Below are 12,873 nucleotides of genomic sequence, written 5' to 3'. Positions count from 1 at the left end.
ACTAAACCTTCTGAACCTGTTTCCTGACTGGGATAGTGGGGACAATATCTATTTCATAAGTTTCTTATAAATAGTAAATAAGATGAAGTGGTGAGGCAGTCAGCTCACTGTGTGTCCAAGAATATAGACTGCTAGGTGTTTTTGTCTAATGGACTCATAAGTAACCTCCAAATTTAAACTTTTTGTTGTATATATATATATACCCCAGCCAAGCTAACTTGGATTTACCCTCACTTTCTTTCTTCTCAGACTACAAATGTACATCCACCCAGGTAGAATTTTGAGATACAAATTTGTAGCAGGAGAAATACAACACTAAACATGCGAAAATAAGTCATTCATGGTAATTATATAGCACAGTCTTCAAAATGTATCCAAATGGTTCTCTATGATAATGAATAGGAAGTCACAATGATAATAAAGTCACAACAATGATGAAACTTTTTATGAAATAGAAACACAGCCAGACGTTTTGTACCAGACACAATTTGAAGTGTTTTATATACCTAATAAATCTTCACAATAACCCTGAGAGGTAGATAAACGAAGCTTCATTTTACAAATCAAGAATGACTCAGAGAGGTTCAATTCATTCGCCCGGGGCCACACACCCATTTACTATCTATTAGGGACGAAAATCAATCCCAGGGCTATATGACCCCAAAGGTTATATACTTAATCCTTCCTTTCCATTGTCATGCACATAAAAAATTTTAAAGGCTTAGTATCCTGGAAAATATCCAAAAGACATTTTAGTGGTTTGATAACATTTCTATCTAGAAGCAGTACCCAGAGAAACATAAACAAAGCACATCGAGGACACAAGCTCTGCCTCTGGAAGACGGAGCCTACCTTTAACAGAAATGTTGAAAGGCTTTTCCACCATCCCCGCCACGGTGTTCACACTGCAGACCCAGACTCCTGAGTCAGGGGGCTGGATCCGGTGGATGGTGAAGGTGGCCACTGACAGATGACCCGTATGGTTAAAGTCTTTTGGCTGGAAAGGTCAAATACAAAAAAATAAAAGCTTCTAGGGAGCTGTAAACACAAAGGTTCATAACACTGACCCCATCTCATTGTTTAATAAGAAGTTTTCTAGGAGAGATTAAGAAGTTCAATGCAATGCTTGTATAATCATTGGCTTATTTCCAAAGCTATTGTAGTAGCCCTGAAAGTTTATATTGGATTGACGCCCTCACAGATCCTGCTGTTGTATTTGTGTGTTTGGGCGTGTGGGGTAAATAGTTACAAGTAAGCAGTCTAATTCCTTTTATTTTTTATTTTTTAAAGGACTGGAGGGCACCTGTGGGTCTCCAACCATCCCCGCAAGCAAGAGTGGTTGGCAAGCGAAGGCTTGACCGGAAGAAACTACAGAGCTAGAGCCAGTCCATTGTTCCTCTAACATTTGCTCCTTTATAGTCTGAAACAGCGATGGTGGGTGCAAGGACATGCTGTCTCCCTAAAGGCTTTGAGGGGCTGTCAAGTGTGGTGGTGTGGGAAAGCCAGGGCCCTGAAGACACATGTGCCTTGAGTTCACAGACCAGCGCTGCCACTTAGGGCCAGTTCTTTAGTTACTTAACTTCACCCGGCCAGTTCCCACTTCTGCAAAAAGGGGACAGAAATGTTAAGTAAGAAGATGGATATAGTATGGTTGGCCCTCACTAGATGGTAGCTGGGGCTTCCATGAACTTGTGGAAAGGCCAGCAAGATTTGGGAAGCTGTCCGTTGGCTTCCACTACTTAACGGGTGGTTTGAGCAGAATTGGGAACATCTGATGTGTGGACATTGGGAATGGAATGTTCTACATACATACATATCCTGTCCCCAAGAGGTCACCTGGATCTGCCTTCCTGTCAAGTTGATTTTCAGTCATCTTTGAAAAACATAAAAGATAACTTTTAAAATCCGTGGCTAAGAAAAGAAAATGTTTAGCTAAGAAAATACACCAACTTCTTGAGGATCATTTGTGACACAGATAAATTTGGGATGTTGAGAGGAGAAAAGGGAAATGTTTGGAAAAGGGAGCTTGATCATTCCCAGCAAAGAAGAACTGTGTCATCGAGCCCTAACCAGTGGTGAGCACCACCAGCACTGAGGGCAGCGGGACCAGGAGGGAGACCCACGAAATGCATTCAGCCCTAAGGGATTCTGTAGATCATGGTTTCTGAACTGCAGATATGGGCACAGGTCTATCTGGAGTCAAAGCTAACAATACACTAGCCTAGGAGGATGCAAGCCCTCAGCGGAATCTAGCCTTAGGCTGGGTGATTACAGTACTGAAAGCGCCGAGTCCTGTTAGGAGGGCAGGTTAAGAATAACTTACATGGAGCACTGTCCCATCTGGCTTCACCAGCGTCATTTCTTCATTAGCAGGTAGTGGCCAGCCAGATGCTTTGCAGATGGGGTTAAATTTACCACTGTTTACTTCTATGTTATCTGGCAAATCCTCTATCTTTGGGGTCATCCTTGGCCTGCCTGAATGAAGAAAACAGCACTGTGAAATCTTAACACAACAGCAATAGCAATAATAATAGTAGCTACCATTTAGCAGGTCATGCCCAGGAAAGAACTTTCCAAATATTATATTGTTTTATTATTATTAATAAACTTGTGAGGTGGGTCCTATTGTGGTCCCCATTTTATAGATCACAAGAGGGAGGCTCAAAGCCCAGGTTCCAGCTCAGGTTTTTATGAATCCAGAGTACACACTGTTCACTGTGACACTGAGCTACCTCAATAGATCTAGGATGCACAGTCTCAATATCAAAATGATCAACGGGGCCACATCTCCCTTCACTTTTCAGCCTCTTTCTTGCCTTTTAAGAGAATTTTTACAAGAACAAAAGCAAAAACAAAAATGAATTCTTCCATTGAGCAAACAACCCCATGAAATTGCTGGTCAACACCATGACCGTCAGTTTTGATATATGCAAGATGTGTCATTGGCTGGGAAGTCAGCAAGTGGCAGATGATTAACAACAGTCAGATTACATCCAAGAAGTAAAGTGGCATATGACCGGTCCTAAAATCAATTTACTGTCAACAGACAAATTAAAAATGTTACTTCTAAAATTGAAAGAAGAAAAAATGCCTCTGGTTTCAACGAAAATATCAGGATTCTTTGCCTAATATCTGTAGAGCAGAGAATGAATAATCCTGAAATATAACAATTTTATTCTAAGCTATAGGGTCTTAGAGAACCTTGGACCACTTGTAACTAAATGTGAGACATGGTTGAAGACGGTCCAACACTTTCTTCTCTAGGAGATGCAGGTGCCCCAAGAGCGGTAGTCACTTGTGTGCTATTCCATACTGGTGGCGGGAGAAGGTATGTCCCAGGCCTATAATGTAACAGGTCAAGAGCGTGGAGCAGGACAGAAAAGCGTCCATGACTACAACCGTAAGTCCTTGATATATCTGTAGACTTGGAGAGATTGTGATTAGAAAATGTATCGCATTTTTTAGCTGAAGTAGTTATTCATGTAGAAATGTTAAAAAAAAAAAAAAAAAGTGCTTTGACACTTTTAAACCATTTCTTTCTTCACTGTCCCTGTGCATTTTCCGCAGCTGGATGGAAGTGAAGGTGGAGGGTGGAGGGTGTCAGTCAGGGAAAGGGGGCTGCTCTCTGGAAGCTTAGGGTCTGGATATAGGCCTGAGATTCACACTTTTTGCAACATCACCCTTAGAATAGAAAGGAAGGAGTAAAATAGAAAATTCAAATCCTAGAGCTTGTAAGTTGTCCATTTTTAATCTATTCCTCTGATATCCCCGAAGCATTTCCTTCCCTTCCTAGACCCTCCCAGATTCCTGCCCTGTAACAACGTCCAAATGCTGGGGAAAGAAGAGAAAGTATAAAGCTGACAAGCTAAAGCCTTTGAAAAAACAACTGCTGGTATTTCCCCCAATGTTCTGTTTTTAAAATTCACAGAGTAAAGGATATTTATGTCTTATCACGACTGTAGAATTCACCGGGTGTGTGTTTCTTTCTATAAGATTTCTATTTATTTGCCTGAGGAAGTAATATATGTGTATTATTTTCAAATTTTGAAAATATGCTTCTTTCAATTTAGAAAGTATATTCTGGGGCAGGGATTAGCAAACTTTTTCTGTAAAGGACCAGAGAGTATTTTTAGCTTTGCAAGTTATAAGTTCTCTGTGGTAACTATTGAACTTGTGTAAAAGTGGCCATACACAATATATTGTAAACAGATGGGTGTGGCTGTGTTCCAATAAAATTTTTTTATGACAACAGATGGTGGAGCAATTGAAAAAGAATGAAGTTTGTCAGTATCATCCCTACTTCTGTGTCTCTCTGGATCTATTTTGTTCACCAGCTTTTTTTTTTTCATTATGTTCAACAAATAAGTGAGATCATATGATATTTGTCTTTCCAGAGAAAGGGGGAGAGGGATATAAACCAAATAACTTATATGCATATATGCATAACCAATGGACACAGACAACAATACTGTGAAAAGGGGGCAGCAGTGGGGAGGAGGGTGTCAATGGGGGTAAAAGGAGAAACATCTGTAACAAAAATAAATGATTTTTTTTTTAAAAGGAATCAAGTACTGATACATGCTATAACATAGATAAACCTCAAAAACAGTATGATAAATGAAAGAAGCCAGCCATAAAAAGACCACATATTGTATGATCTCATTTACAATATATAAACTGTCAAGAATAAACAACTTTGCACAGATAGAAATTAAATTAATAGTCACCAGAGGCTGGAAGGAGGGAAGAATGGAAGTTACCGCTAACAGGTATAGGATTTCTTTTACTATGATGCAAATATGCTAACATTAGATTATGGCAATGGCGGCACAACTCCATCAATATAGTAAAAACCATTGAATTGTATACTTTAAAGGAATAAACTTCAAGGTATAAAAATTATATCTCAACAAAGATATGGTTTGTGGGTCAGTGTTTGCTGACCTCTTCTCTATGGTCATTTATGAACTAGAATTATTTAACATTTTATTTTGAGGGTAATATTTTCTATTATTTTATATCTTTTTTAAAAAATATTCTTTGCCCTGGCTAGTGTGGCTCATTGGCTGAGCTCAGCCCATGCACCAAGGGGTCACTGGGTTGGTTCCCAGTCAGGGAATACCCCCAGATTGCAGGCTCGATCTCCAGTAGGGGGTTTGCAAGAAGCAGCTGATCGATGAAATCTCTCTCTCACACACCGATGTTTCTTTCTCTCTCTCTCTTCTTCTTCTCTCTCTAAATCAATAAAAACATAGTTTTAAAAAATAAAAGTAAATTAATTAATATCCTTTGTCTAAATCCCTCAAAAGTATTTTTCCCTGTTGTGCATATCTACAGAAAAGCCTGGTCCTACAGAAGGGAGAAGAGGCAGGCAGTAAGCTGTTCAGTTATCACTTAATGTGCTACAAAAAGTACATGGTTTATTTCTAGGAAAAAAAAAAAAAAATGATGAGCGCTAGCATAAGGGCCCATAGAAAAGAATCAGAAAACTGTCCTTTAATACTTGGGATCCATCCCAACTTGTAGATGAAACAGAAGTGGTTTGAGAATCTTGGGCTACTGGGGCAAGAATAATACCAGCAAAGCTTGGTTCAGACGTGCTGAACATGGCTCTGACTACAGTGTTACCTGGCTTTACCTTCTCTCTCACACTGGAGCCCTTGGCGTTCTGGAGAGCAGAGGCATCCTTGGAACCGGTCGCAGATCTCCCCATTGGTGCACCTGCACTTGAGCTTACAGTCTGGCCCGTAATACCCAGGCTGGCATGCTGTACAAAAAGACATCAAAAACAGTGCTGAAACAGGAGAAAGGATAAAATTCAGGCTGTAGGTGCTAGTTTATTGTTTCTCTCTAATCAACTTCGCTGATTCATCTAAAGTAGCAGGTGATTTATCTGCATTATTTACCTGAATTACCAGGGACTTAAAGGGTTGGAAAATTCTGCTTCTACAAGAGTTGAACAAGCTCTTACCAGGTCAAACTTCTTATAAATAACTATATTTAAAAAACAACTATCTGAGAGTATTGAAGAGTGAGGGTAGGAACCAGGCAGATTCTAAAGGAGGGTTGAAATTTGGAAGATGGGAATGGTGTGCTTCCCATTTTTAAGGTTTTAGTCTAATTGTTGGGTACCGTTGTTACCAAGTAGGGAAAACTGAACTTCAAAGAAAACCTGTAGTTTACTGACCTAAAGAACCAGAAGACAGAGTCAGGGCAACCACAGCCACTGGAAAGTGAGAGGAAAAACCTAGAAAGGGAGAGGAAGAAAGAACTCCCAAATCTTTGCCCAGTTCCTGAAACATACGCTAAGTGCAGATTCAAAGCAGCCCAGCTAAAAATGAGAGAATTGAACTGAGTTTGAGTTGATGCCAAAGAGTTGGGGTTTTCCATTTGAGTCCTACCAAGTTAGTAACTTGCTAAAACAACAAAACAAAATCAACATTCCTCAAAGGAATATATCATACTCCATAATCTTCACAATGTAACATTCACAATGTCCAGGATACAATTCCAAATTACTCAACATAAGAAGAAAATAAAGACCAGTGTTGATGACCCAGATATTAGAAATGGTACGCAAAAATTTTAAAGCAACTAATAATTATGCTCAGTGAGGTAAAGGAAAATATGCTCAAAACAAATGAAACAATGAGACATTGCAGCAGAGAAATAGAAACTATGAAAAATAACCAAAAGAGTATCCAAGATGGGGGCAGAATAGGTGGATATTACTTACACTCACCTCCTCCCAGTACCAAACTGGAATTACAACTAAAATATAGAACTATCAACCTGAATAACCAACTGAAGACTAGCTGAACAGAAGTCTTATAAACAAGAAGAAGCCACACCCAGCCTTGATATGCAGTTTGGTCCTCCTTTCACACACCCAGGCCCAGCAGAGGCAGCCACAAATTGTGGATCACTTTGTAGCTCCAAGCAGGTTGTCTAGGGCCAGTCATGGGCAGAGCCTGATATTGGTCTGCACCAGGGTCCATAACAAAAGGCCCCAAAACCTACACACCCAGTGGCTAGCTTCAGACAACAGCAGAACAAGATTCAATTAATGTCACAAGCAGCATATCCATAGGGAGATCTTGTGAGACACCAGACTCTGCTAAGGCTAATTCTGCTCTGTGTGGTCAGTACCTGCACAGCAGCTGTACACTGTGGTTGGGGGTAGATCCTCACAGTCAGCCAGCCTGAGGGTTGACCCCACAGACAAATGAGCCAATAGCAATCAAGACTCAATTACAACAGGTGGGCCCACATAACACAAACAGGGGACATTTCTGGAGCACCCAGATCAGGTCATCAAGGACACTGCAACACTGGGTCCCATAGGACACCTACTACATAACCACCCTACCAAGACTGGGAGTCATAACATATATAATAATTACATAGAAACAAACACAAAGAGGCAGCCAAAGTGGGAAGACAAAGAAACATGCCCCAAATGAAAGAACAGGAGAACTCTCCAGGAAAAGAGCTAAAAGAAATGGAGGTGAGCAATTTACCAGACATAGAGTTCAAAAAAATGTTTATACAGAAGTTCAAGGAACTTAGTGAGAACTTCAAAAAGAGATAGCAAGCATAAAATAAGAATAGAAACTATTAGAAAGAACAAGTCATAAATGAAAAATACAATATCTGTAATGCAGAATATTCTAGAAGGAATAAACAGCAGGTTGAATGACACAGAGGATCAAATCAATTACTTGGAAAGCAAGGTAGCAGAAAACACCCAATCAGAGTAGCAAAAAGAAAAAAATAATTTTTAAAATGAGGATAGTTTAAGGAACATTTGAGATAACATGGAGCTTAACAACATCTGCATCAATGGGGAAGAGAGAGAGAACAAAGATTCAAGAACCTATTTGAAGAAATAATGACTGAAAAAACACCCTAGTACAGGAAGTGCAAAGAGTCCTAAACAAGAGGAACCCAAAAAGGATCACATGAAGACAAATCGTAATTAAAATGGCAAAGGTTAAGGACAAAGAGAGAATCTTAAAAGCTGCAAGAAAAAGACACGTATTTACCTAAGTAAGCTCCCATAAGACTGTCAGCTGATTTCTAATCAGAAATACTACTGGGAGGAAGAAAAATGGCGGCGGAGTGCATGGAAGCTACACAGACCATCTCCCAGGACCAAACTGGATTGACAACAGAATAAAGACAATTCGTCAGGAAGGGGCAACCAAAAGACACCTTGGAGGACCACATGACCAGGGACACCAACTCAATCCTGGTAGGCTTGCGAGGATGCGAGAGGGGGCTGGGAGCCCACGGTCCACAGCGGCCTGGGCTGGGACCAGCAGACTTGGCTGGAACCAGGAGACTCGGCGGGAAGCTGCTGCTGCCTCCTCGGCTGTGACCCCACCTGAGTCCTGCGAATTTTGCTGCCTGCTAAGCTCTTGGCTGGTGCCACTCAGACTCACTGGGACCAGGGGACTCTGGTGGAAGTTGCTGCTACCTCGGCAGTGTCTCACTACCAAGGCTTAGTCCTGTGGTGCCACGCCCTTGGCTGGTGCCACAGCCAGGGCCGCCCTTGGCTGGAAACAGCGCCCTCAGGTTAAAAGTCCCAGGCGGCTCCATGACGCAGAGTCTAGACACAGGTGAAATTGGCAGCAGCCACTCACCTTGGGTTCTGGCAGAGGGAACGCAGACTGGACTGGAACTGTGTGGGGACACTCAGGTTTTGGAGGGTGCTCAGAGCTTTTGATGAGTGCAGCCACACAGGACTGTGGGCATTTTACTCCTTCCCAGGGCCCTGGGGAGAGGTGGCAGCCCCTCCCTCAGAGATTCAACCCCACCTGCTGGTCATTGAAATGCTAATTGAGGCCCATTCACAACCAGCAGCTTCCCCACCCTCAGGAAAACCTCTTACACTGAGCACCTGAGGGAGTTTTTCAGGCAACTCAGAAACCAGGGTTCTTCAGGTGACAACTACAAATAAGGACTGTGGGCATTTTACTCCTTCCCAGGGCCCTGGGGAGAGGTGGCAGCCCCTCCCTCAGAGATTCAACCCCACTTGCTGGTCATTGACATGCTAATTGAGGCCCATTCACAACCAGCAGCTTCCCCACCCTCAGGAAAACCTCTTACACTGAGCACCTGAGGGAGTTTTTCAGGCAACTCAGAAACCAGGGTTCTTCAGGTGACAACTACAAATAGCCTCCAGGCAAAAAAAAGCTAGAGGATAACTACCATTCCCGGGATAGCAACACTAACCACAAAAGTAAAGACTTGACAGTGGTGTTTAAAGTGGGTCCTCCCTGGCTCATCCAAACCCAGGAGAGGGAGCCACAAACAGCAGAACACCAACACCCACAGGGAAAATTTGGCAGACTCAAAAGCCCACGGTAATAGCCAAAATGGTGAAAAACAGAAATAAATCCAAATGAAAGAACAAGAGACCTCTATCGAAGATGAGATAACTGAGGTGAAGTTAAGCAAGTTAACAGAAATAGAATTTAGAGCCATGATGTTGAGGAAGCTCAACAGCATTTGTAAGGACATGAGCACCATGAATAAAGACATAGAAATGTTGAAAATCAACCAGTTGGAAATTAAAAACCACCAAGAAGAAATGAAGAATGACATATCAAAAATGAAAAACACATTGGAAAGTCTAAAAAGCAGTCTAGGGGAAGCTGAGGACCAGATCACTGAATTAGAAGACAGGGTAGAAAAAAATCAACCAATCAGAAAACCAAAAGGAAAAAAACGATTTAAAAAAACAGGAAGACAGCTTAAGAAAACTCTGGGACAACTGGAAATGAAATAATATTCGCATCATAGGAGTCCCTGAAGAAGAAGAAAATGAGCAAGGGTTACAGAATATATTAAAAGAAATAGTGACAGAAAATTTCCCTAATTTGGTGAAGGAAGAAGGCATTCAAGTTCAAGAAGCACAGAGAGCCCCAAGTAAGAAGAACCCAAACAGGCCCACACCAAGACACATAGTAATCAAACTGCCAAAAATTAATGACAAAGAGAGAATCCAAAAAGCAGCAAGAGAGAAGCAACAGGTTACCTATAAAGGAAACCCCATAAGGCTCTCAGCTGACTTGTCACAAGAAACACTACAGGCCAGAAGGGAATGTCATGAAGTAATCAAGGTCATGAAAAACAAGGATTTGAATCCAAGAGCACTCTACCCAGCAAGGTTATCATTCAAAATAGACGGTCAAATGAAGAGCTTCCAAGACAAAAAAAGGTTAAGGGAATACATTAGCACCAAACCAGCACTGCAAGAAATGTTAAAAAGACTGCTGTAATTAGCAGGAGAAATGGGAAGAAAAATAGAATCACACTAAACAAAAATGACAATAAATAAGTACATATCAATACTCACCTTAAATGTAAATGGATTGAATGCTCCCATAAAAAGACACAGAGTAGCTGATTGGATAAGAAACCATGACTCATCTATATGTTGTTTACAAGAGACCCACCTCACAACAAAAGACTCACATAGATTGAAAGTGAAGGGATGGAAAAAAATCTTCCAAGCAAAGGGAAAGGAAGAAAGAGCTGGGTAGCAATACTCATATCCGTTAAAATAAACTTCAAAATGAAGGCCGTAACTAGAGTCAAAGAAGGCCACTACATAATATTGAAAGGATTTTTCCAACAGGAAGATATAACCTTGATAAACATATATGCACCCAATATAGGAGCACCAAAATATATTAAAAATCTTCTGGAGGACTTCAAAAGAGAAATCGATAGCAATACAATCATAGCAGGGGACTTCAACACCCCCGCTGACATCACTGGATAGATCCTCTAGACAAAAAAATTAGCAAGGAAACAGAGACTCTAAATGAAGCACTAGACCAAATGGATTTAATAGATATCTACAGAGAATTACACCCCAATACTACAGAATTCACATTCTTCTCAAGTGCACATGCGACATTCTCAAAGATAGACCACATATTACGGCACAAACTAAGTCTATACAAGTTCAAGAAGACTGAAATCATATCAAGCATCTTCTCAGATCACAATGGCATGAAACTAGAAATCAATTGCAAGAAGAAAATACAAAGACATTTGAACACATGGAAGCTAAATAGCATGTTATTAAACAATGAATGGGTCCCCGAGGAGATCAAGGAAGAAATCAAAAACTTCCTGGAAGACAATGAAAATGAAGATACAACAACACAAAATCTATGGGATGCAGCAAAAGCAGTTCTGAGAGGGAAGTTCATAGCACTTCAGGTCTGCCTCAAAAAAACAAGAAAAATCTCTATTCGTTATCTAACCTCACAACTTAAAGAACTAGAGAGCAAACAAAAAGAAAACCCCAGAGCAAGTAGAAGGAAGGAAATAGTAAAGATCAGAGCAGAAATAAATGACGTAGAGACCAAAAAAACAATTGAAAGGATCAATGAAACAAAGAGCTGATTTATCGAAAAGATAAACAAAATTGATGGACCCTTAGCTAGACTCATCAAGAAACAAAGAGAGAGAACCCAAATACACAAAATCAGAAATGAAAGAGGAGAGGTAACAACTGACACCACAGAAATACAAAAGATTGTTAACAACTATTATGAACAAATTCCACAATCAAAGCGAAATGGACAAATTTCTAAAAACACATAGTCTCCCAAAACTGGATCAGGAAGAAATAGAAAACGTGAACAGACCAATAACAACAGAAGACATTGAAGATGTAATCAAGACTCTCCCAGCAAACAAAAGCCAAGGACCAGATGGCTTCACGGGAGAGTTTTTCCGAACATTCAAAGAAGAAGTAATACCCATTCTCCTCAAACTATTTCAAAAATTCAAGAAGAAGGAAGACTTCCAAACTCATTCTATGAAGCCAGCATAATTCTAATTCCAAAACCAGAAAAAGACACAACAAAGAAAAACTACAGGCCAATATCCCTGATGAATGTATATGCCAAAATCCTGAATGAAATATTAGCAAATCGGATCCAGCAATACACCAAAAAAATTATCCACCATGACCAAGTGGGATTCATCCCAGGCATGCAAGGCTGGTATGATATTTGTAAATCAATAAATGTGATACACCATATAAATAAAATGAAGAATAAAAACCACATGATCATATCAATAGATGCCGAAAAAAGCCTTCGACAAAATCCAGCATCCATTTCTGATAAAAACGCTCAGCAGTGTGGGAATAGAGGGATCATATCTAGACATAATAAAGGCCATATATGAAATACCTACAGCCAACATCATACTCAATGGGCAAAAACTAAAAGCATTTCCCTTAAGAACAAGAACAAGGCAAGGATGCCCACTTTCGCACTCCTATTTAACATAGTACTGGAAATCCTAGCCACAGCAATCAGACAGGATGAAAAAATAAAAGGGATCCAAATTGGAAAGGAGAAGTGAAACTGTCATTATTTGCAGATGACATGATACTATACGTAGAAAACCCCAAAGACTCCATCAAAAGTTTACTAGACTTTATAAATAAATTTGGCAAAGTAGCAGGATACAAAATTAATGTCAAGAAATCGATGGCATTCTTATACACCAATGATGAACTCACAAAAAGAGAAACTAAGAAAACAATCCCATTTACCATTGCGGCAAAAAAAAATTAAGATACCTAGGAATAAACTTTACTAAAGAAATAAAGGACCTATTCACAGAAAACTACAGGTCATTGACAAAAGAAATAGAGGAAGATATAAACAAGTGGAAGCACAACCCTGTTCATGGATTGGGAGAATTAACATTATTAAAATGTCCATATTACCAAAAGCAATCTACAGATTCAACGCAATCCCCATCAAAATACCAATGGCATACTTCACAGAATTAGAACAAGTACTTCAAAAGTTCATATAGAACCAAAAAAAGGCC

The 12,873-nt window shown here is 40.2% G+C and overlaps 1 protein-coding gene across 1 annotated transcript in view; it reads right to left on the bottom strand.

The window, feature by feature from the left end:
* The window catches only part of TEK (TEK receptor tyrosine kinase), a 123,084-nt gene that overhangs the window by 34,915 nt on the left and 75,296 nt on the right, over positions 1 to 12,873 (bottom strand). Inside the window, exons 7-9 of the mRNA XM_036260638.1 lie at positions 5,639 to 5,767; positions 2,324 to 2,475; positions 853 to 997 (exon numbers count right to left, since the gene is read on the bottom strand). Coding sequence (XP_036116531.1) covers positions 853 to 997; positions 2,324 to 2,475; positions 5,639 to 5,767 — 426 coding nt within the window. The remainder of the gene's footprint in view (positions 1 to 852; positions 998 to 2,323; positions 2,476 to 5,638; positions 5,768 to 12,873) is intronic.

This window comes from Molossus molossus, unplaced genomic scaffold (genome assembly GCF_014108415.1).
Source record: "Molossus molossus isolate mMolMol1 unplaced genomic scaffold, mMolMol1.p scaffold_m16_p_14, whole genome shotgun sequence".
Classification (NCBI taxonomy): domain Eukaryota; kingdom Metazoa; phylum Chordata; class Mammalia; order Chiroptera; family Molossidae; genus Molossus; species Molossus molossus.
This window is presented reverse-complemented; position numbering and strand designations above follow the sequence as displayed.